Source organism: Amphibalanus amphitrite, unplaced genomic scaffold, assembly GCF_019059575.1.
Source record: "Amphibalanus amphitrite isolate SeventyFive unplaced genomic scaffold, NRLGWU_Aamphi_draft 000861F_arrow, whole genome shotgun sequence".
NCBI lineage: Eukaryota > Metazoa > Arthropoda > Thecostraca > Balanomorpha > Balanidae > Amphibalanus > Amphibalanus amphitrite.
In genome coordinates, this window is record NW_024882355.1 from 201,105 (window position 1) to 225,184 (window position 24,080).

The 24,080-nt window shown below is 51.2% G+C and overlaps 2 protein-coding genes across 5 annotated transcripts; one reads left to right on the forward strand and one right to left on the reverse strand.

The window, feature by feature from the left end:
* Positions 1-93: 93 nt before the first annotated feature.
* LOC122367276 (beta-hydroxyaspartate dehydratase-like) lies at positions 94-17,420 on the reverse strand. 4 transcript variants are annotated; one of them, XM_043340234.1, is made up of 9 exons: positions 17,104-17,420; positions 5,652-5,839; positions 5,101-5,191; positions 4,726-4,843; positions 4,321-4,435; positions 3,416-3,512; positions 1,772-2,001; positions 1,010-1,162; positions 94-923 (listed from the first exon to the last, which is right to left on the reverse strand). In XM_043340234.1, the coding sequence occupies exons 1-9, from the start codon at positions 17,117-17,119 to the stop codon at positions 900-902; spliced, it is 1,032 nt and encodes a 343-aa protein (XP_043196169.1). In that variant the 5' UTR covers positions 17,120-17,420; the 3' UTR covers positions 94-899. The 4 variants fall into 4 exon arrangements, with proteins under 4 accessions (XP_043196169.1, XP_043196168.1, XP_043196172.1 ...); XM_043340233.1 differs by having other exon boundaries at positions 94-1,162; XM_043340237.1 differs by lacking the exon at positions 17,104-17,420 and adding an exon at positions 6,861-6,935 and having other exon boundaries at positions 94-1,162.
* A 506-nt stretch (positions 17,421-17,926) lies between these two features.
* On the forward strand, positions 17,927-22,809 carry LOC122367298. Its single transcript, XM_043340282.1, has 2 exons — positions 17,927-19,084; positions 20,998-22,809. The coding sequence occupies exons 1-2, from the start codon at positions 18,160-18,162 to the stop codon at positions 21,030-21,032; spliced, it is 960 nt and encodes a 319-aa protein (XP_043196217.1). The 5' UTR covers positions 17,927-18,159; the 3' UTR covers positions 21,033-22,809.
* The last annotated feature ends 1,271 nt before the right edge of the window (positions 22,810-24,080 follow it).

Here is a 24,080-nt window from a genome sequence, read left to right on the forward strand (position 1 = left end):
CAATGTTGCGCACCGTATTACGTAAGCTAACGAGACGGAAGTCACTCAGGGAACATTTCATTTGGAGTGATTAATTACCAATCGCATAACAAGCATCGGGTAACACCGAATGTCGAGACAGGGGCCGACATTTGAGGGTAGGATAACAACAGACACGCTTTATTATGACAGTAAAGTCCCTGCTTGTGCGACGACGACAGCATTAATACCATCTTACAAACAATAGTAGTATTATCAATAATCAAATAGCACAATACAATAACATTTTAACCCGTGGCCAGTGCGAGAAAACGACTAAAACATGACGGTAGGTACAACAGCCTTGCAATCACAGTTCACTCTAGAGCATTTCCTTTCTCCCCAAGCAATGTAAATTGCAGGGCTGAACGCTTACTACATCCCCATCCTGGTAAAACCCCTGCTTCTAACCCGTAAACTGGATGATATTGTCACGTGAGACGCTAGCGTCTAGCGTAGACCGTTCGGCAAGCATAGCTACCCGGAACAAAGCTACATCCTGCAGCTGATCTCGGCACTATTGCTCTCCTGATAATCCCTGCTATCTGATTGCTAGCCCGCCGCTAATACTGTTTATCTGCTGGCGACCCTGCTTCAGCTACTGCTGGTGACCTGGCTACCGCTGCTGTCCCTGCAGTACAGTTCCCCTACTACCATGAGCTGCAGCAGCCGTTGTCGCCCCTGCTATTGTCACTACCCCTGTAGGTAGGTAGCACTACTTCTCTACCCTCAGCTGCTGCTACCTATTGCCCCTGCTTATGTCACTGCCCCTGTAGTAGTGTTTCCCTCCCACCTTCAGCTGCTCCCGCCGTCCTGCACCAGTTTCTGCGGCGCGCCCTCAGCTGCTCCCGCCGTCCTGCACCAGTTTCTGCGGTGCGCCCTCAGCTGCTCCCGCCGTCCTGCACCAGTTTCTGCGGCGCGCCCTCAGCTGCTCCCTCCGTCCTGCACCAGTTTCTGCGGTGCGCCCTCAGCTGCTCCCGCCGTCCTGCACCAGTGTCTGCGGCGCGCTGGCCGCCGGCCACGGCAGCCGACCCAGGTCGACGTTACCACCACAGAGCACCACCCCGACTCGTCGGAGGTCGGCAGGGAGCTGGTCCGAAAGAGCCGCCGCCACCACCATCCCGGCCGACGGCTCGATCACGTGCTGTCGGCACGGAACGGAGGGGTAGATCAGTATCCCATACGGTAATTGATGCGGTGGCTACTTACGCGTAAATCGAGGCAAGTTACATGCATCGAACAAGCTCTGGCTGGCCACTGCGAACTGGACGCACATGGCATGGATTTACCCGACGATTCGAGCCAACGTAAGTGCATCAAACTTACTAACGGCAGGTGGTCGCCGCTCAGACGTTACTTGGCATCACTTATCAGACCAATCATCGTGTAAGTGTAATAAGTAATAGAACACCATACGAGCAGAGTGGGGGGGGGGGGGGGGGTCTTATTGTCATTACCAGGGCTGCGGAGTCGGAGTCGGAGTCGGAGTCGGTCGGAGTCGACAGTTGTGACCGGAGTCGGAGTCGGAGTCGATTTTAGAAACCCGAGCCGGAGTCGGAGTCGGAGTCACCGAAAATCTGTCGACTCCGCAGCCCTGCTAGGTCTGCGGAGTCGAAGTCGGGAGTTGGAGTTGGTCGGAGTCGACAATTCTGTGCGGAGTCGGAGTCGGAGCTGTTTTTTGAAAGCCGGAGTCGGAGTCGGAGTCGGAGTCGCCGAAAATCCATCGACTCCGCAGCCCTGGCTCATCACCCACCTTGGTCCTCTCCCAGAAGAGTCGCGTGGCGTCCACGATCTGCCGGTCTGTGACAGTGATCACCTCCGGCTCCACCAGCCGGCAGAGGATGGGAAATGTCAGCTGGCCGCACTGCTGCGTGGTGCAGCCGTCAGCCAGCGTGCTGAGGAAGCGCGGCGGGTCCGCCCACAGCCGCCGGCCGGCGCGCAGACACGGGCCCAGCTCCTTACCGGCCGGCTCGACGGCGATCACTGCGGCGGGTGGCGGGGGTCAGACATACAGAGCGCGACTGCTGGGACCGACCGAGAGGATGGTCCTGTGCGGTGTGTGGAGGACCGGGTGTTGAGGTGGTGCACATCATAAGGTTTAGGCGTTGGGAATATGCTAGCTTTTAGCATTGAAAAGTATGGATTTGAGAAAAAGTCACGACAGAAAGACCAACATTCTCTTTCCAGAGAATGTCTCACAAATCGAGCGTGTTGAGGGCATTTGGCATGCATCGGCAATCGGCATATTTAATCTAACGTCCATCGAATCAACAGGAACATTCCTACAAGACAAGGTGCATTGATTACGAGCGAGCGAGCGCAGCGAGCGAAGTGAGTCTTTTCAATATAACGGAAAAATCTCAGTATGAGCGGCCCGGCCCGGCCCGGCCCGGCCCGGCCCGGCCCGGCCTGTAACGCTTTTGAGAGGCTTATATCTCAGCAACCGCTGGACCGATTGGCCTGCGGTCTTTTTTGTTGGGTAGCCCCATCCCTTCTACCCCGTAATTGACTACTTTTGATACATCTCAGTGACCGCCGTGGCACGTGCCACGTGAAAAGTTAAGGGTGTTCAAGCAGTTTTGCAAAAGTAATGATTTTGAGAGGCCCATATCTCAGCAGCGGCTTGAGCGATTGTCTTGCGGTCATTTTTATAGGGTAGCTGCATCCCTTCTACCAAAGGTCGGATACTCTTCATCTATGTGAGTGACCCCCACTGCACGTGCAAAATACAACAATAAGAGGTGCCAAATTTGTTCCCATTTCAGTAGCTCGGTAATTACTGGGGCGATTTCGCTGAAACTTGGCATACAGGTAGGCACCCACCAGGCAATGCATTCCCATGTGTTGCGGTTAGGGTGCTACTGCACGTGCGCACGTGCAGGGGGCGTTTCCAGATCTCGAGAACGGCTGGGCCGATTGCGCTCAAATTTGGTACACGGTTGGGGACCAGTTAGTAGGGTGCCGTGCAAAAGTCATTTTGGACCCCGTTTGCACGTGCGCACGTGCAGAATGCCGCTTCCAGATCTCAGGAACGGCTGGGCCGATTGCGTTCAAATTTGGTACACCGCTAGCGACCGGTTAGAAGGATGCTTTGCACAAGCCCGTTGGAAGCACCCTCTCGCCCTTCCGCACGTGCAGGGCTCACTATCTCGCTCGCTCGTTCTTCGCCCAAAAGGCGTTTTACTGGTTCGTAAAAGTTCCAGCATTACCGGAGCCACAGAAACTCGCGATCCAATTAGAATAGTTGCAAGTTTCGTTAACTAAAAAGTAAAATCTTAAAAGTTTTACTAAAACACCAGTGAACAAACTAAGCTTTAATTGTATCGAACCGTCTACAGCACAGCCAGTCCCACAATTAGCGCATTGACCGCTGACTATCGAATGAGCGGTGGCTGACCTTTGCACTCTGGCCGGAGCTCTTTCACTACGGTGGCGATGCCCGAAATCATTCCTCCGCCACTGACTGCCACCAGCACGGCGTCCAGATCCGGCACCTGAGGGCACACAGGGAGAGTTAGGTTCAGAGAGCAGTGGTGACACACTGGACGGGGTACGGCAGGGTCAGAGATCGCCTTGTGAGGGATAGCTACTGAGAGAGGCAGACTTTGATACTGCTCCTGACAGACGATGGTAGGTAATCAGGTTTGCTGATGAGGTGTGCATGTGGATGACAAATGAGACAGTGTTATCAGACGCAAAACGCCTCTAATACTTCCAAAATAACAACAAAAAGCGGAGGCACAGCTCGTTCGCTCAAAAAAAAAAAACGAAAGCGCAGCTCGTTCGCTCAGAGAGAGGTCTATTCATGATTATAGTTCTATCGCTAACCATCGGGTCTGATCAGGGTTGCGGAGTCTATGGATTTTAGGGTGACTCCAACTCCGACTCCGGCTTCAAAAATCGACTCCGATTCCGACTCCGAATCCGGACGGAATATCATGATATTAAAATTCATGATGGAGATGTTTTTTATCTTGCCTGAAACGATCCCTTGTGCGTTCCAAGGCTTTGCGTTGCAAATGTGCATGAAAAATAAGTCTTCTGCTTCTTTCGCTAAAAACGATCGTCCAAAACAGCAAAATGGTCTTTTTTCGACAAAATACAATTTCGAGCGCAATATCGTCAATCAAACAGGTGCAGTGCATGACGTTGAGCCATGCAGCGTTAACTCCGACTCCGGAGTCGGAGTCGGTAAGATTTTGGCAACTCCTACTCCGGGCAGAATTCTCGACTCCGACAGAGTCCAACTGCAACTACGACTCCGCAGCCCTGGGTCTGACACCAGCGAAGTTCGCGAGTCACCTGTTGAAGCAGCTCCAGAGCGATGGTGCCCTGTCCAGCGATCGTGTTATAGTCATCGTACGGGTGGACGATGGCGTAGCCCGTCTCGGCGGCCACAGCGGCGCACGTGTCCTTCCTGCGCGGACGGAAAGACTCATCATTGGTACACAGTCCTGCTGTACAGAGATGGTAGGTATCAGGTGACGAGTAGAACGGTGCTTCAGATGACAGGATATATCGGGGTACAGAGAAAACTCGACCGAGTGACACAACGCGATCACCAGAGATCAATTCGTTTAGCTTCACCAGTCTGTACTCAAAATAAATCAAAGCGATCACCTGTGACGCAGGTAACAATGAACAAACATTTATTACTACGTGTAAAATGCACATGACTGTACTTATGCTGACCCCGCCTTTGTTCACCTGGCCTGAGGGGTGGGCTCGCAGTAGACCAGCCGGGCGCCGTATGACCGAATGGCGTCCGCCTTCACCTCGGAGGTACCGCGCGGCACCACCACCGTGCAAGGCAGACCCGCCACGCCTGCAGAGGGGGTGGGTGGGGGCTGAGTGGCTGCGACCGCACACACCTAAAGAAGCGGGCCGGTCACAGGCGCACCGTAACACGCGACGCAGCTATAGGTATTTCAGAAAAGTGAGAATGCTTGTAGCATGTACACAGAGCGCTCCCTTCGACGTAGTGATAAGAACGAGGCCCACATTGGCGCCACCCCCTCGACAACATGTCCTGTGACTTCCGTGCGCCAGACCCAGACTGACAGTCATCGATCACTAACTCACCAGCAGCATAGGCAGTCGCCTGGCCGTGGTTGCCGCTGCTGTGGGTAGCTATGCCAGGCACTGTTGGGTTCTTCTCCTTATTCACCAGCACCTGAGGGTTAAAGAGCGCTATGAGAATGCCAATGGAAACACTGGGACAACTGATTATACTGCTGAGTCTGGGAAGCAGTATTCAATGGAACCAAGCTGAAAAATCACTGAACAGAAGGATGCTGAACATAGACTGCCATTATATATGGTAAGTGAGTTGAATTAGTAACTTCTATGGTCTATGGGAAAAAAACAGTTACGGTGCACAAACACTCCCTCTCATAGTGGGGTGTATGAAGTGGATTTTTGGTGACTGTGTAGCTACATAAAGCAATATACACATTCCCACACAATTACAGTACAAACTTACCAGAAAAAAATTGATACCTTATAAGGATAAAGGCACATTTTGACAAACATTTTGACATAATGCTCCAAAAATTGATAATAATACACAAGGCTCAGAGCCTCAGATACTAACTACATCTAATCAATATTTTTTCATGTCAACAAGGACTTACACAATTGCATGCTCCTCTAGCTTTGAAGGATCCTGTTTTCTGCAATTGTTCTCCCTTGAAGAACAATTCTTTCCCAGTCAGTTTATTAAAGAACTGGCTTGTAACAACAGGTGTCAGGTGCACATGTGACTTGATTCGCTGGTATGCTTTCTGAACATCATTCAGACAAACACCTCCCATCTTATGGCCTTCAACAACAAACACAAGCAGTGTGAAACATGTCAATGTGGTGAATCATATGTGCAAAGCCAAAGGGTGTTCACAAATCACATTCATAATGTCATTCACCTCAGGAATTCAGAGTTATGGGTAGCAACCATTGGCAGTGCTGTCAAGCCTCCAGCTGGCAACTCCACTGGCTCTTGGCCCTTGGCCCAGGAAGACTCAAACTCAAATTCAAATTCAAAGCCAAGACAGTTACAACAGGACTTCTTATTTCTTAAGGCCTGGCTACACTTAACACTATGCGTATTCTGCATGCATTTTTTGCGAGTTTGCGTGTTTTGCAGAATATCGTTCTAGGAAAAAGTTTTTACTAATATATCTTCTTTAATATTTATACAAAAGTTATTAAAACTTTTATATTAATGAAAAGTTTATATGAAAAACATAACAAAAGCGTAATGTCGTTTCTTTCTAAAACGACATTACGCAAATCACGCAAACTCGCAGAAAACGCACGCAGAAAACGCATAGTGTAGCCAGGCCTTTAGTGCACTCAGCAGTCATGACCAAAATATATACTGAACTTTAACCTTCTCTGGCAGGACAAGGTCAGTTAGGGAAACTACGAGGCGAAGATCCAAAAATTGATCGGTCAATAAATTGAAATAGGCTTTTGTTGACCCAGTCTGCAAAAAGTGGCAGAATTCGACGAGATCTCGTCAGGACAGACCAAGGCGGCATATACTGCCTTGACCAAGGCTATATAAACTGGGCAGACACATTCAGGGTATATGACACAGTGGGCAGGGCCCAGGGCTTGGCCCAGGGATAGCCTTGGCCCAGGGGCAGAAATCGGGCACAGTTCGACAATCCGGGCATTCCGGGGCAGGCCGTTTGCAGTCGGGGCGGCCCGGGCGGGGCGGGGCGCACGCAGGGTATATTGAGTGAAGGGCGCACGGTACAGAGAGAAAATAACCTATTTACATATACACTGTTGACTGTGCTATTTACAGTCACCGTGAAAATAATAAAGAAGCGGAGTACCGTTTTAAAAATTCGCGAGAAAAAGTGGGCTGCGCCACAATCGTCGCTAAAGCGCAGAAATTGTCATTTAAAACTGCTGCCATATTCGAATTTCCCTTCATCAGGGCTATGAATGTTTTGACGGTTTTGAGACCATAGAGTTTTGACGCCCCGTGTTCGTATTAGTATTCTATGACCGTGGTTTCGTATTAGCAACTAGCAACCAAGGCAAGAACCAAGGAAAGGTGCTCCGTGACCGTGCCAGGGTATATTGAATGCTCCGTGCTACCTGGAGGCCTGGAGATAGGTACTCCTTTCTAGCCTAACCAAACCGAATCAAATCAAATCAAACAAAACAAAACCTAGCCTAATCGAACACTCATAAAATTTGTTCTATCAAGTGTACTTGTAGGCATTATGTTTACCTACAGATCAAGAAAGACATTCGTCCAAAAGAAGCGCATTTCAGCTTTCTCCCATAATAAAGAGGTCGCTAAGTTGACCTGACCTTAGGTCACATATATCGAAATTCCGAGATATACATTGTATACATATTACATGCTACTGTTACTCTTATCTTTCGCTGAAACTTTCAAAGTGTTCGTTCGGTCGGTCTAGCTACAGCGAACCTTTAACCCTCGCCCGCACATGGGGGGGGTGGTTGCCACCCCCCCCCCCAGGCAGTCTTTCTGCTCTGCACTGAACATTTTTAGAGCTAGAAGGCTGATTTTTCGAATAGCTGCTCGTCTATCCTTTCTTGATGTCCACTGAAAATTTCAAGTTTCTGTGATTTTTGGTTTCGGAGATAAGACCTTGTTTTTCAGGTCATGTCGTGACCCAAATGGCCAATTCTCAACATCTTGCGTTTGCCATGGGCCTTGTGAGCTTTTGACACCCTGATTTCGGCCTTTTTTGCCAGTCTTACCTCGCACCTATCATGGAACATGTTGTTCGACGATGTACAGGGGTCAAGGTCAGGGTCAAGGTCAACCTAGGTCATCTAAGATAATTGCGTTTTAGGCAAGCTGAATTTACTTTTTGTGAAGTTTTTTGACTGCATTTTTGGTAAAAGCTTCTCAGATCATGATTTAATGTGATATGGACCCAAAAACAATCGGTGCACACATCAGTATACACACAGACACACACAGACATACAAACACATATAATTGACCTTGACCTAACTTGACCTGAAATGACCTCAGCAGCAAAATTCTGGTCAGATAGTGTGACAAAGAGGTTTTAGCTGGCTTGGCACCAGAAAACAGCATCGTCATCGGTATTTGATAAGCAGCGCACTTGATATCCAACGGTGACCCAAAACAGCAACATTTTTTAGTTTGACCTGACCTGGAAGGTCAATGACTGACCTGAGAAGGTAAAACTGGGTATCATTGGATTCGTCTCTTCCCAAAGAATCTTTTTGGTCTTTACTGCTAAGCTCTATCTCCAACAGGAACGAAATGGCGCGGGGGGGGGGGTGGCAACCACCCCCCCCCCCATGTGCGTTCTAGGATGGGAAAATGGCATGTGCGGGCGAGGGTTAAACGTTTTCTGAGGATAAGGTCACTTGACATGACCAGATGACATGACCTTAAAACGATCCGGATCGGACATTTTCATATGTGCGGAAAAGATGTATAATAGGTGTACTCCCTCTGCTCCCTCTGCTCCCTCTGCAGTCTGCTCCCCCCCCCCCCCCCCCCCAACACGGCGCAGGTGAAGGAAAATCCGAGATATGTACGGCCCTCCAGCAAAGAGTGGTTGGTTAGTCTCTGTGCTTTTGGTGTAATAACATTGAATGACAGAGACACTCCTGTAAAATGACTCAATAGAAATCGGAAGAGGGTTCGTGCACATATTTCGGCAATTGTTTTCAACAGCCATTAGACGTATTCATCAATGCAGATCGCTTATTGAGATGTTGGCAACCAACCACTAAATACCTGGAGGGCCGTACCTAAGTTATGAGACCTCTTGAGGATGCATGCTTAAAGGGACCCTCCCACCTTCAAAAAATTTAATGAATTGGCATGAAAGTGATGTCGCTCGGTTCAGAAAGAGCAAAAATGAATATCTACCAAATTTCATCGAAAAATATTCACCGGTTTTCAAGATATTAGACTTTTACTTTTGTTTACTTTTTGGGATCTCCGCTGTTCCTAGCGACTTTATTTGAAAGTGCGGCATTTGTTGCGCGCAAAGCAGCATATACACCCGCGTGCTGCCAAACGTTTTAGTAAAAGATTTAAAAATCGTTAGATCTCCGCTGACGTCACAAATTCTAAGGGGGCATACCAATGCATTAGCCCCTTAGAATCCGAAAACTGCAAGTTTGAAATTCCATATCTCCGAATTAAAGCATTTTTCGATGTTGTGAATGCCCAAACCGGTATTTTCAGGCCATGGCCACCAATTTGGCTATCTCAACTCAAAACTAATGTTAAGGTGGGAGGGTCCCTTTAACCCGCGCCCCACTGGGGGGGGGGCTATTTATAGCCCCCCTCCCGTTTTTCTGCAATAACTTCCAACCCGCTTGACGTATCGACGCCAAACTTTCAGTACCTTCGGCTGCATCAATTTGACACCTTGCGTCAAAATTTGAACTTCGTACCTACCATAGGTCGGCCGGAAATGAAGTCAGAGTGACGTCATGTTCGGCCGATTTCGACGCAAAAAATTGAACCATGGCAATCGCTCCCAAGAGCTCAGTTTTTAAGCTAGATCCAATTTCTTTGCAAGAGAGGACTCAGAATAGATTGCGCTATCAAACTGCTATCTCGGATTTTCGAAATTTTGAAAATTTCGAAAACTTTATATGATAAAATTCAAAATTTATATTTTTATTTTTATTTTGACTTTTCGAAAAAAAAACGGAATACCTATTATGTGATAGAACGCATCATTATGACTAACTCTAGCAAGTTTTAGCTAAATATCTTCAAAAATGGCTAAGTTATAGGTACGCATTATTGCAAAAAATTAACATTTAAAAATTTTTCAAATCAATTTTACAGCACGAATTTGACATCGTATGCCGATATAAATAGCACCATCGTGTTCCTGAGCTCAAACTGCATCCAATAAACACCTTTTTTGTTGAAAAATTTTAACTTCAAAATTTGACCTTTTTTGACCTGAAAGTGACCTGACCTAGGCTAAATTTGACTCAAAATGACCTCGAATGACACAGACGACATCAAATTCGAAATTTTTGGCCTAAATGGATCATAAAACATGTGTAACGTGACCGACGGATGATATAATATTTTCGTGACCTGTGATAACCTGACCTTGACCTGAAAATCAAAGTACAAGTTTGGTACCCTCAGAGTATCTAGAGCATCTGTTCACGAGTGTGTGAACCAAAAATGAGCCTGATCTGACTTGTAAGACGGCGGCCAGAGCCCAAAACGTGAAGAAGCTAAAATGCTAATAATTTTTACTTTGACCTGACCTGTGGCGTCATCGGTGACCTCGAGGTCAATGAAATTAGGTTTCGCTCGACAGTTTTTCCGGGGCTATCAGACGCCGTTTGAATTTTGACGATCGGCCCAGTAGTTTCGGAGTTAGGAGGGGGGGGGGCTATGAATAGCCCCCCCCCCCCCCAGTAGGGCGTGTTATACGCAGACCCCAGTGAGTGGGGCGCGGGTTAATACTAGGGCCTGTAACTTTCATCTCCTTGTGGAAGTTCCTTTGGCACTGAAAGCGTTGCGAAGTTGCAACTTGCGAAATTTTAGGACCGTGCAGACTGCAGAGGTTCACTTATGACGTCATAGGTCAGTGACCTGATCTGACCTGAAAACACAGTTGGTGTCTCAAGATCTGGCTTGAATCAAAGGTCAGGTACGCCAAGTTTCACCTCCCTTTCTTTGGCTGTTCCTAGCTATCGCGGAAAAAAAACTATGAGGGGCGGCCCCCGCCCCCCTCGGCCGGCGAGGGATAATCGATTGCCTTTCGACAGGATCTTTGCGGAGCGGCACTGCTGTGAAGCATGGACAAGGCGTGGATGAGTTACGCCAACAGCCAGAGTACACAACTAGGCATTCGACCGAAGTCAATGGAAGCGACACGTTGGCTCAATGCTGCATCGATTTGAACGCTAGCACTTTGTGGGTCGTTATATTCACTGCCGCAATATGCGTCAAGACAAGAGGACATGAAAGCGGCAAACTCAATAGCATTGATCCGTGTACGCAAATATTGCCCTGATGGAAAGTTTTTCCATTGAGTGCCATTGAGTGCCATGTCAGTGCCATTGAGTTCGAAATTCAAACAATTCATGATTAATGGTGGACATGTATACATAGAGTAACTTTTTTGTCCGTCAACTTTTTCGACCGTTTGAGTCTTTAACCCGCGCATGACTGGGGGGGGGCTTTACAAGCCCCCCTCTCGTTTTTCAGCAATATCTTCTGAACCGTTCGACGGATCAACACAAAACTTGCAGTACCCCTAGCGGCATCCATTTGACACCTTGTGTTGAAAGTTCAACTTTCTAGCTACCATAGTTTGGCCGGAAATGACGTCAGAGTGACGTCATGTCGCCCGATTTTGATGCAAAATATTGAATTACGGCAAATGCTCTCAAGAGCTCAGTTTTAAAGCTAGATCCATTTTCTTTGCATGAGTGGACTACAAATACACGTAGCTATCGAACTGCTATCGCGAATTTTCAAATGTTTTGAAAATTTTGGAAAAATAAGTTTTTTTCAATTACAAAATATATTTTTTGATTTTTTTTTTCAAAAAGTTTTCAATTTTTCGCAAAAACCGGAATATATGTGATAGAACGCACTCTGATGAACTACACTAGCAATTTTCAGTCCAATACCTTAAATAATAGCCAAGTTATTCGCATTATTGTCAAAACTTTACAATAACTTTTTTCAAATCGATTTTTCAGTACATTTTTGACGTTGCACAGTAGGTAATATAAATGGCAGCATTGTGTTCCTGAGCTCAAACTGCATCTGATAGGCACCTTTTTTTGTTGAAAAATATAATTTTCAAAATTTGACCTTTTCTGATCTGGAAGTGACCTGACCTCCGGTAGTCAGCTGAAAATGACCTCAAATGACACAGACGACATTGTTTTCGAAATCTACGAATAAAATGGACCAGAAAACATGCGTCACGTGACCGATACATGATAAATAATTTTCGTGACCTAGGATGACCTGACCTTGACCTTAAAAATTCGAAGTAAAAGTTCGTTACCCTCAGGGTATCTAGGGCATCTATCAAGGAGTGCGTAAACCAAAGATTAGCCTGATCGGACTTGTAAGCCGGCGGTCAGAGCCCAGAGGCCAGAGCCCAAATTGTGAACTAGCAAAAATGTCGATGATTTTTACTTTGACCTGACCTGTGACGTCATCGGTGACCTCGAGGCCAATGAAAATAGGTCTCACTCGACAGTTTTTCCAGCGCTGCCGTTTGAATTTTGATGATCGGCCCAGTAGTTTCGGAGATAGGGGCTCTGGAGAGCCCCCCCCCCCCCCCCCCCAGTCACTTGCGTTATGGAAAATACCCCAGTCATGGGCGGGTTAAACTCGAAAGAGCCGATTCCAGGATAGAATGGAGCCGGTGTAAGTCCCCTCAATTACAGTCATAATGCCCGGCAACTTAAAAAAATATTTGCCTCCGGCTACGTTTCAGTCATGCGCAGGATCGTGAGAAAAACATAATCAGCATAAAGCCTAAGCCTAAGGTATGTTCACATGTCAATGATGGGTTCGAAACAGGGCCTCCTCAAACATGTAAACTGGGGGGGCGCCCCCCAGTGATGCCGCTGCCCCCCCCCCCCCCCCCCCCACCAGTGGAGCTAAAATCGCGTTACTGGGGGGGGGCGCAGTTGAACCAATCATGTAAAAAATGAGAAAATTTCACTAAAAGCAGGGATGCGGAGCCGGAGCCGGAGTCGGAGCCGGAGCCGCCGGAGCCGGCATATTTTGCCCGGAGCCGGAGCCGGAGCCGGAGCCGTGAAACAATATAGCCCGGAGCCGGAGCCGGAGCCGGAGCCGCCAAAAAAGGGGGCGACTCCGGCTCCTTTTTATTTTTTGAAGAGGAAAAAATAATTGACCTAGTTCGGTTTGACAGTAGGTACAAGGCAGTAAAACATATCGTACTATTGGTCTCAATATAAGTGCCCAGGCGACCTGTAGTTTTGATGCGGTGAATACCCTCATCCTCGCCACAATGCGAGTGGGGGTGGCGCTGGCTGGGAGGAGGGGTGCACTCGGCCCGAGTTGTGGCGAGGGTAAGGATATTCACCGCATCAAAACTACAGGTCGCCTGGGCCCTTATCTTGAGACCAATAGTACGTCATGGGCCATCAAGTGAATGAAAAAGCCGAATATCCCCAGTATCCCACAGTACGCAATCAACTTCCTGTCTGCTCCTCCCCCCCCTCACGTCTATTGCATCCCCAGAACATGAGGACCGGTCATCAGGTGACGGCCATTGTTTTGAAGCCAGTGCAGTGGACTGCGACTCCCAGCACCGTCTCTTCCCACCCCCCCCCCCCCCACCCCCCAATGCAGCCGAGATGGGTGTCAGCTTACGATGGTTCAGTGAACTCCGATTGGGCTCATGCCTGACGCCTCCGTGATCTAGACACTCTGTTGGCTGAGTAAAGGCCGATCGCCCACTGGTGGCAGTTCCTGCTCCTGGAACCACCCGCCACAGTGGGGTCACGACAGGAAAAAAAAGCTTGCGCGGCCATCGTCACCCCAAGGGCAAAGCTCACATGAGCTCGTACAGCGACCGTCGCCCCCAAGGGCAGCAAGCTCGCTCCCAGGGCAATAAGCTCCCAAGAGCTCGAACGGCCGTCGTCGCCCTCAAAGGCAAGCTTCAAGAGCTCGGACGTGTGCTGAAGCCTTCGAGGGCAGGCATCAAGCTCGCCCCCAAGGGCAATAAGCTTCCAAGAGCTCATACAGTCATCCATCGTCGCCCCCAAGGGCAGTGAGCTCCTAAGAGCTCATACGGCTACTGTCGCCTTCGAGGGCAGCAAGCTCGCCCCTAAGAGCAAAAAGCTCCTAACAGCCCGTACAGCCAACGTCGCCCCCAAGGGCAAGAAGCTTCCAAGAGCTACCGTCGCCCCAGGGGCAGCAAGCTCGCCCCCAAGGGCGATGAGCTCCCAAGCGCTCGTGCAGCCATCGTCACCCCAAGGGCAATAAGCTCCCAAGAGCTCGTACAGCTACTGTCGCCTCAAGGGCAGAAAGCCCGCCTCCAAGGAAAAATAAGCTCCCAAGAGCTCGTACAGCCATCGTCGCCCCCAAGGGCAATAAGCACCCGAAGGCTCGTACGGTTACCGTCGCCCCCAAGGGCAATAAGCTCCCAAGAGCTTGTACAACCATCGTTGCCCCCAAGGGCAAAGCTCCCAAGAGCTTGTGTAGCCTCAGTCGCCCCCAAGGGCAATAAGCTCCCAAGAGCTTGTACAGCCATCGTCGCCCCCAAGGGCAATAAGCTCCCAAGAGCTCGTACGGCTACCGTCGCCCCCAGGGCAGCAAGCTCGTCGCCCCCAAGGGCATTAAGCACCCAAAGGCTTGTACGGTTACCGTCCCCCAAGGGCAATAAGCTCCCAAGAGCTTGTACAACCATCGTCGCCTCAAGGGCAAAGCTCCCAAGAGCTTGTACAGCCTCAGTCGCCCCCAAGGGCAATAAGCTCCCAAGAGCTTGTACAGCCATCGTCGCCCCCAAGGGCAATAAGCTCCCAAGAGCTCGGACGGCTACCGTCGCCCCCAAGGGCAGCAAGCTCGCCCCAAGAGCAATAAGCTCCCAAGTCGCCCCCAAGGGCAATAAGCTCCCAAGAGCTTGTACAGCCATCGTCGCCCCCAAGGGCAATAAGCTCCCAAGAGCTCGTACGGCTACCGCCGCCCCTAAGGGCAGCAAGCTCGCCCCCAAGAGGAAGAAGCTCCCAAGAGCTCGTACAACCATCGTCGCCCCCAAGGGCAAAGCTCCCAAGAGCCCGTGCAGCCTCAGTCGCCCCCACGAGCAAAGCTCCCGAGAGCTCGTACAGCCTCAGTCGCCCCCAAGGACAATAAGCTCCCAGGAGCTTGTACGGCCGTCGTCGCTCCCAAGGGCAATAAGCTCCCAAGAGCTCGTACAACCATCGTCGCCCCCAAGGGCAAAGCTCCCAAGAGCCCGTGCAGCCACAGTCGCCCCCAAGGGCAATAAGCTCCCCAAGAGCTTGTACAGCCATCGTCGCCCCCACGGGCAATAAGCTCCCAAGAGCCCGTGCAGCCTCAGTCGCCCCCAAGGGCAATAAGCTCCTCAAGAGCTTGTACAGCCATCGTCGCCCCAAAGACAATTAACTCCCAAGGGCTATAACAGCTACCTTCGCCCCCAAGGGGCAGCAAGCTCGCCCCCAAGGGCAATAAGCTCGAGAGCTAGGACAGCTACTGTCGCCTTCAAGGGCAGGAAACTCCCGAGAGCTCCCACGGCCGCCCGTCAGACCCGCGATAGTGGCGCCCGTAGCGGTCTGCCACCCTCCCCCCCCCCCGGTCATCCCGCGGCGCTTGCCCGGTCGCCACCGGCGCTCTGCTCCTTCAGCGCACCCTGCCGAAGCTTGTCTAAGCTCGTTCTTATCAACCAGGAAGCAGGGATAGAAGAAATAGCGTTTCTCGTCCCCCGAGCAAGTGATTGTTCGAGCTGTCCAAGCCAGTGTAACCTTTGTTCAACCATCTCCCGAAATGAACATTAGACAAAACGGAATTCCGAAGGTCCAATCCCGGATGACACCACTAATCGGTCCGCGGCGTCGCATTGTATTCTGCCAACAACCAGCGACCCGCACCATTCGGTCAAACTGACCCTCGACCGCTCACGCGGCTGCTCCTCGCCCGGCAAAGGCGGTCAAGCCACGCAAAGACGCGGGCACGTCAGAGCCCGCGTGGTCCGGAACAGCGACAGCCGATAGGTATCCGTGGTGTGCCTGCGAACCGACACGGCGCGCCGCTGCGCGCGCTTTAGGTCTGTAAAAACTCAATAAGACATCATCTGGGACCACCACGATCACCCCGTTCCGGAAGGGTCACTGCCCCCTCGACTCTCCCTCAACACCATGTTCCTCTCTCCTTGGCCCTGTCCCACTGCCCGTCCCAAGACTCCAGCGGACAGTCACCCATGCCCCAGCTGTGAGCCATGCGGCCGGGCGCCGCCATACGACACCGTGACCGATAAGGCCGGGCTGTTTACTTTATTGGGTCTCCGCTGCCCGGTCCGCCGCGCCGCGGCGCCGGCGGGCCCGTGGACCGCGCGGACAAAGGGAGGACCATTCCCGTTTTTGAGCGGTATTTCACTCGATGCTGCTACCACGCTGCTATCGCATTTTGCGAGCTGAAGTCACACATGTGACGACATTTTGGCAGGGTTGGAGATACGGATGTACGGATGTCATGGAAACCCAATTAGCACGTGAGATAGCGCACGCTGGCAGCGGCCGTAAACAGGGCCCTGGCCCGGCGCCTAGATCTGGCTGCGTGCGGCGTGCTTCGATGACGTCACCCACCCGGCTCCGCTCGCTCAGCCGGAGCGCAGGGGTTAAGCGCCGCTGCACCGTTGCAGCGCGCGGCGATACCAGGGTGCAGGTGGTCACGGGCCAAACCTGATATCAGCCCTGAAAATGTCAACCGAGGTCACCAAGTCACTGACCGCGTTCGCCCCCAAGGGTACCGCACCGCACCCACCAGCCCCCAAAGGCTTCAAACACCAACCAGCAGGCCCCTCAGCCGCTGCCACACTCCATATGCACAGGGACGTCTGACCCCGTCCCGCTCCCCCGCCGCAGTCGGCAGTCGCGCTGGCAGCCAGTCACCGAACTGTGACAACAGGAGACCAGGCAGGCGCTAACCCACAGTCTGGGTCCTCACGGAGCGCTCCCACGACCACATCTGCCGCGGTGGCGCGCTTCAAGCGTCCAAAAGCTCTTGACGAAGCAACGAAAAAAAAAACGTCCACGACCGTCTCTCCCAAGCCGATATTGCCAGCCTATTCGCTTTGTAGCACGAGATGTCGGACAACACCATCCAGATTAGACAGCGCGTGACTCCGCAATGACGCAAGTCGCGCGAATTCTGTCTACACGCTGATTATACATCGACAGCTGACAGCCATGACAATAAGCTCCCAAGAGCTGGAAAGGGGCGCCTTCGCGGTCTGCCCACAAAAGCATCCCTGCTCTCGAGAGCGCAGGTTACTGCGCCCGTCAAGCTGTCGCGGCACCCGGCCAGTTACACAACAGCGAACTCGGCCCTTCGCTTACCTGTAGTCAGTGGCATCTACTGACAAACCTCGCGTCATGAGTCGTCACAGGCGGTTGGTTCTCTGCCTCCCAGCTCCTGCGCTGCGCTGAATCGCAAGGCACCGCCCTTCTGAGTACCATGCCACCACTCCCTCTTTCGCCGTCACTATTCATAGCCTCTCTGTCACTCCGAGTGTCACACCACGAGAGAAGCCAAAAAGTTGTTGAGACCATGACCGATGGTCCGTCCCCTTCGCTGGCTCGTCTCTGACTGTCCTATATCCCGCGCTCCCCTCGTGCCTCCCGCCCCAGCCCGCCCGCTCCGCTTATCTCTCTCCCTCCCACCCTCCCTCCCTCTCCCTCGCTCTCTCCGGCATCTGTCTGCCCTCGCCCAACGCCTCTTAGCCGGGGGGCCGCTAAGTTGCCATTTGCGGCGACTGCGTTTCCAATGCCATCGCTTCCTAGTCCTTTGTTCTGCCAGTTCTCTCCGAGGTGCGTTTGCGCGGGGACGCGGTGAGCCGGTCATGGCAAGAGTAGGTAACGCGTATAACCAATCCAATTTTTCTTCCACCCGTATTTAATTGATTGCATAGGGGATGTACTGAGTCGGAGCCGGAGCCGCCGGAGCCGGAGCCGCCGGAGCCGGACCATTTTACTCGGAGCCGGAGCCGGAGCCGGAGCCGCCATAACATTTCACCCGGAGCCGGAGCCGGAGCCGGAGCCGATTTTTTTCTCCGGAGCCGGAGCCGGAGCCGGAGCCGTTTGAAATTTCCACGGCTCCGCATCCCTGACTAAAAGCTTACCAAAACAATCCAGACTATCTCCACGATCACCACGTTGTGACGTAATAATATGGCTGCCACTGAGCTGCCATATATGTGCAGTAAATACGGGCGGCTCAAGGTCAAAGGTTGTTATTGTTTGGCGTGTGGCTCGAGAATACACGGGTCCTGTTGTTCTCAATTCTTTGAGGTATATTGATGACACAGACTCGTGACATGGTGTCAGAAGTAAACTGAACCCTTCGTGTTGATATTTTGCCTGGTTGGCATTGCCTTCATTACTTGTATTCTCACTATGAATCTTCGATCGCCAACCGAGTTGAATTTCGGGGCGGCAAATATGGCTGCCGAGTGGGCAAGATGGAGCCGAGACTGGCAGTATTATGCTGCGGCCCGTGAGTTGGCTGCGAAGCCTATGGCGGTGCAGCTAGGGACTTTCTTTAATTGTGCAGGTGTCAGTGCACAAGAGATCGCGACACATTTTGAGTGGCAGGAGGCGGACGGCCTTCCGGCCCTCCTGGCCGAATTTGAAGCCTACTGCAACCCACGACGAAACGTCATTTTGGAACGTTTCACGTTCAACACCCGGCAACAGCGTCCGGATGAGAGTGTGACAAGCTTCCTGGCTGCCCTGCGCTCACTGGCGGCTACTTGTGAATTTCATGACGTGGACGACATGATTCGTGACCGCCTGGTCATTGGTGTGCGCGACCAGGGGACACAGCGCGCTCTTCTTCGTCAGTCGAAGCTGACGCTGCAGGAAGCGATAAATATTGCCATCTCCGAAGAGGCGTCAACACGTGACCAACAGAGTATGGCCGGTGCGCGCTCAGAAGAGCCGCAACAGAACACTAATGATGTCTGCGCAGTGTCCCAGCCGGTCGCACCCCCGTCTTCTGTTACGGTGAGCGCCCAGTGCCGCTTTTGTGCCCGGGTGCATGTGATGAGACGGACACAGTGTCCCGCGTGGGGCAAAACGTGCAACGTGTGCGGCGGCCAGAATCATTTCTCCGGAGGGATAGCGTGCCCACGGCGACGACCGGCTGGAACCAGTGGCGCAGCGCTGGGCGCCGCGGGAGGAGCTCGTGCGCCTCGACAACGCCAGTTCGGGTCTGGAGACGGTCGGCGCCGCCCACCAGACGGCAGTGGGCCTAGAGTCGCCGCGGTACAAACGCCTGAAGATGAAGACCCATACATCGTGGGCGCTGTTTTCGAAACAGGTATGGACCCCTCCAGGGTATACAAAACTATGCACGCCGACAATGGGGAATCTATCAGATTCCTGGTTGACTCCGGCTCCCAGTGTAATGTTATCGGTATCAACGAATATGAGCGAGTGTCAGGTGACGTCACCCACAGGCATTTGCAAAACAGAGTCACTCACCTGCGCATGTATGACGGGTCTGTGGTAGCAACAGTGGGGAGAGCCCGGCTAAGTCTGTACAAAGGGCCCGACAAACGACGTGTAGTGATTTTGTGCCGTGTAGTCGCACAGGATGTCACCCCGATCCTCAGCCTGTCATCATCCATTGACCTGGGCCTTCTTCAGGTCAATGATGTCGACCCATTGGACTACGTTCCCCATGTATATAGAACCGACAGCGCCCCTGCCGTGCCGACACCGACTTCCGCGGTCACAGACACGCGACAGGGTGGGACTATGATCGGACAGCAGCCATCTTTGCTGACAGCTGAGACCGTCCTCCGCGAGTATCATGATGTATTTGACACATCTTCGATCGGGTGTGTGCTGAGTGATTATGCGATCGTCACTGATCCTACGGTCCGTCCGGTGGCTGATCCGCCGCGTCGCGTGCGTGTACATGTTCGAGATAAGCTGAAGGCAAAGCTTGATGATCTGACAAAGCACGGTCTGATTACCCCAGTAACCAGCCCAACGCCGTGGGTCTCTAACCTGGTGGTTGTAGACAAGCCATCTGGAGACATTCGTCTGTGTCTAGACCCAAAATCTCTCAACGAGGCGGTGCTGAGAGAGCACTACCCGACGCCCACACTTGATGAAGTGACCTCTCGCCTTAGTGGTGCCAAGGTGTTCTCTGTTGTAGACGCCAGTCGAGCCTTCTGGCAAGTAGGATTGTCAGACGCATCTGCCAACCTGTGCTGTTTCCACACGCCCTTCGGCAGATATCGCTGGGAACGCCTCCCGTATGGTATAAAGTCGGCACCAGAGGTGTGGCAGCGAACGATGCATGAACTGGTGAGCGGCCTTTCCGGTGTAGAGGTGATTGCGGACGACTTTGTCATCTATGGCTGTGGTCAGACGCGAGCAGAGGCGACTCTGGACCACGATAAGAACCTTCTGGCATTTCTCGATCGCGCACGCTCCCGTCATCTCCGTCTGAACCCTGACAAATTCAAATTTAAGGTGAGTCAGGTGAAATGGATGGGTCACCTTCTCAGCGATCGCGGCCTACACGCCGATCCTGCCAAAGTGCAGGCCATCACTGATCTTCCTGCCCCGACATCAGTAATCGAGCTCAAAAGATTTCTTGGCATGGTGGGATATCTGTCTCGGTTTGTGCCCAACATTTCCGATGTGCTGCATCCCCTACGTCAGCTGACTCATCGCAATGTCGGCTGGTTCTGGAGTCCGGCATGTGAGAATGCATTCCAAACCATAAAAGACCTTCTGACATCGGCGCCGGTCCTCTGCTTCTATGACCCCAGGCGAGAAGCGACCGTACAGTGTGACGCCAGCAAAGCCGGTCTAGGCGCGGTTTTGCTTCAGGATGGACATCCCGTCATGTATTGTTCGCGTTCACTTACTGCAGCAGAGCAAGCGTACTCTCAGATCGAGAAAGAGCTGCTCGCCATAGTGTTTGCAATGACCCGGCTCGATCAGTTCGTGTATGGTAGGCCGGTCACAGTACAGAGTGACCATAAGCCGCTCGAGGCCATCATGGCAAAGCCCCTAGGGGATGCTCCTCTTCGGCTTCAGCGCATGCTGCTCGCACTGCAGCGATATGACATAACCATAGTGTACACTAAAGGATCGCTAGTGCTCGTGGCCGACACCCTGAGCCGAGCAGCTCTGCCTGAAACCAGTCAGTCGGCGTGTGCAGTGCAACTTGAAAACGTTGATCTGACGAAAGGCGTTTCGATCTCCCCCCAGAGACTGATGAAGCTGCGATCAGCTACCGCCGATGATCCCATTTTGTCTCAGCTGCTGAGGCAGCTGCGCTCTGGCTGGCCGGCGCATCGCCGAGACGTTCCTGAGCTTCTGAGGGGCTACTTTCCGTTCAGGGACGAACTGGCCGTGCAAGACGGACTGATCTTTAAAGGCCGGCGCCTCGTGGTTCCTTTCAGTCAGCAGCGAGAAGTGATAACTGAGCTGCATCGTGCTCACATTGGACTCGCTTCAACCCTTCGACTTGCGCGTGAGTGTGTTTTCTGGTTGGGTATGACCAGCGCTTTGAAGGAGACCATCCTCAAATGTACAGTGTGCCTGGCACATCACCCTGCTCAGTCTAGGGAGCCCATGATGTCACACGAGCTGCCAGATCGTCCCTGGCAAAAGATAGCTGTTGACTTGTTTGAGCTGAACGGTGTAGCATACAGCGTTTTGGTTGACTACTACAGTAATTTTGTCGAAGTTGATCGGTTGGCTTCAATGTCAACTACCAATGTCATAAAAGCCATGTCAGCTCAGTTCGCGCGGTATGGGATCCCAGAAACCATTGTCAGTGATAATGGCCCGTGCTACGCCAGTGCAGAGTTCAAAGCATACACAGATCGTTTGGACATTGTTCACTGCACTTCGAGCCCGAGCTATCCCCAGTCAAACGGGAAAGCCGAAAACGCTGTTCGCACGGTAAAGCGCTTGTTCAAAAAGGCACTCGAGTCGGGCGGAAACCCACAGTGGGCTCTCCTTGCTTGGCGGAACGTACCGACGGAAGGTATAGGTGTCTCTCCGGCACAACTCATGTTTGGTCGCCCTGCTCGAACTTTCGTGCCTCAGGTGCGCTCAAATTTCACGGCACCCGGCTCCCCAGATGTGTCGCGCGAATTGCTGCAACGAAAGGCTAAACAGGCGACATACTACAACCGAGGCACCCACTCTCTCAAGCCACTGGAAGCGGGCCAGTCCATCCGCATGCGGTTGCCCGGACAGGCTAGATGGTCACTCGGTGTGTGCGTGAGGCCACTGACCCACCGCTCGTACCTTGTGAAGGTGAATGGCGTGTTTTACCGCCGGAATCGGCGGCAGCTTCTGGCTGGAGATGTGGGCTCTGATGTGGACTGTGATGAGCGAAATACTCCAGTGCGTAACCCACCGGTACTGAACTTGCCTGCTTTCCGTTCCCGGGAACAGGTGCCACGCCCTTTCCAGAGTCCCTCATCGGATGAGGCAGGTGACCCACAGGTCCCAGATATGCCTGATCCCCTGCTGGCGCCTCCAGTTTCAGCGCCACCTGATATCCCTGTCCGTCCCGCTCCCTCGGCAGTACCAACGCCTGTCCGCCGCTCGTCGCGCGAATCTCATCCGCCAGGGTACCTGTCTGACTACGTCACTAAATGAGAAAGGGGCGGGGTATCGGGTATCGATGGAACTTGTGATGTCGTGTGTTTGCGCAGTTAAAGGTTTTGTGCTTACATGCCGGTGGAAATTGTGCTATCGTTGTGTGCGCATTTTCCCTGTTTAGGCTTACCCGTTATGCATCAGTGTTTTGGGTGTTCTGACGCTCGTCTTCGCGTATACTGCTCAATGTTCAGAAGCTATGTTCATTTGCTGTTCCTGTTCGATGATGGGATGTAGTGCCTACTGTTTTGGCGGTAAGGAAAGGGAGATGTGACGTAATAATATGGCTGCCACTGAGCTGCCATATATGTGCAGTAAATACGGGCGGCTCAAGGTCAAAGGTTGTTATTGTTTGGCGTGTGGCTCGAGAATACACGGGTCCTGTTGTTCTCAATTCTTTGAGGTATATTGATGACACAGACTCGTGACACACGTTACTGATTTTAGTTTCCTTATATCGTTGTTTCTTATCTACAGGCTTTTTTACAGATCCGCTTAAAGGAAATAGTTCACTTTTTAACATGGGTTTTGAACTGGAATAGCAGTTCCGTAGCCTGGGCTGAGACGAGCATAAATCAGGAGCTTTTACAGCCCAACGATCACCCTAGGCAAAGATATTCTATTTCTCGTCCCGAAAAAGGTGTCTTGCGTTGAGGATGTGTGCCTTGCATATATTTCCATCCAGTATGAAAAGAGCATGGGTACCGAAAATTCTTCAGAAACTAGAGAAATTATCTACGAGAACTCTAGAGAAATTCTCGTACTGATCAATAAGGACATTCAGCAGCAGCAGATCGCCCAAATGCCGGTGGCCGCGATAGTTTCTCTAGTTTCTGAAGAATTTTCGGAACCCATGCTCTTTTCATACTGGATCGCCTGTGCCTTACAGAAACTGAAAAGTTCTTCTTATATCAAAATATAGAAAATAATCTTTTGTTATAAATAGGTTTTATTTTCTTTGCTGATCATTTTGAACATAAAAAATCATAAATCCATTGCAAAAAAAATAATTTCGTGAAAGTGAACTATTTCCTTTAAGATGAGACGCGCAATGAGTTCAGACATTGCAAATTTTATAATCGAACAACCAGTGCTTTCCACGATAACTAATTTTCGGACCTTCGATAACGATAAAACGATAAGAAAGGTTTGCGATAACGATAAACGATAAACGACAAAAAATTAAAAAAACAGCGAGAGCGATAAAGCGATAAAACGATAACGATAATTGTTTTTTAACAGCGATAGCGAAACGATAAACGATAAAACGACTTAAATAATACAGCTTAAATAAGTGTACCTACTTAAAGTTTATTTGTAGCATATACTCAATACTGGATTGATCCAGTATTGAGTAGGTTTATACTGCAAAGAAAAGGACAAAAACACATTTTAGTCAAGCTCAGCATCTGCCACATGCTCTGTGTCAGTGTTGGCCTCCCTCTTCTCCCTCTTCAAGACAGCCTCCACTGAGGGCCATGTTGCCCTTGGTTCCATTTTTCCATCAGCCCGTTTTACATTTTATCGTTTATCGTTCATGATTTTTGTAACTTGCGATAAGTGGATGAGCGATAATTTTGAAAATTTATCGATAAACGATAACGATAACCGAGTTACTTAACAGCGATAATTATCGTTTATCGTTTATCGCTCATCCTATCGCATGCGGAAACCAC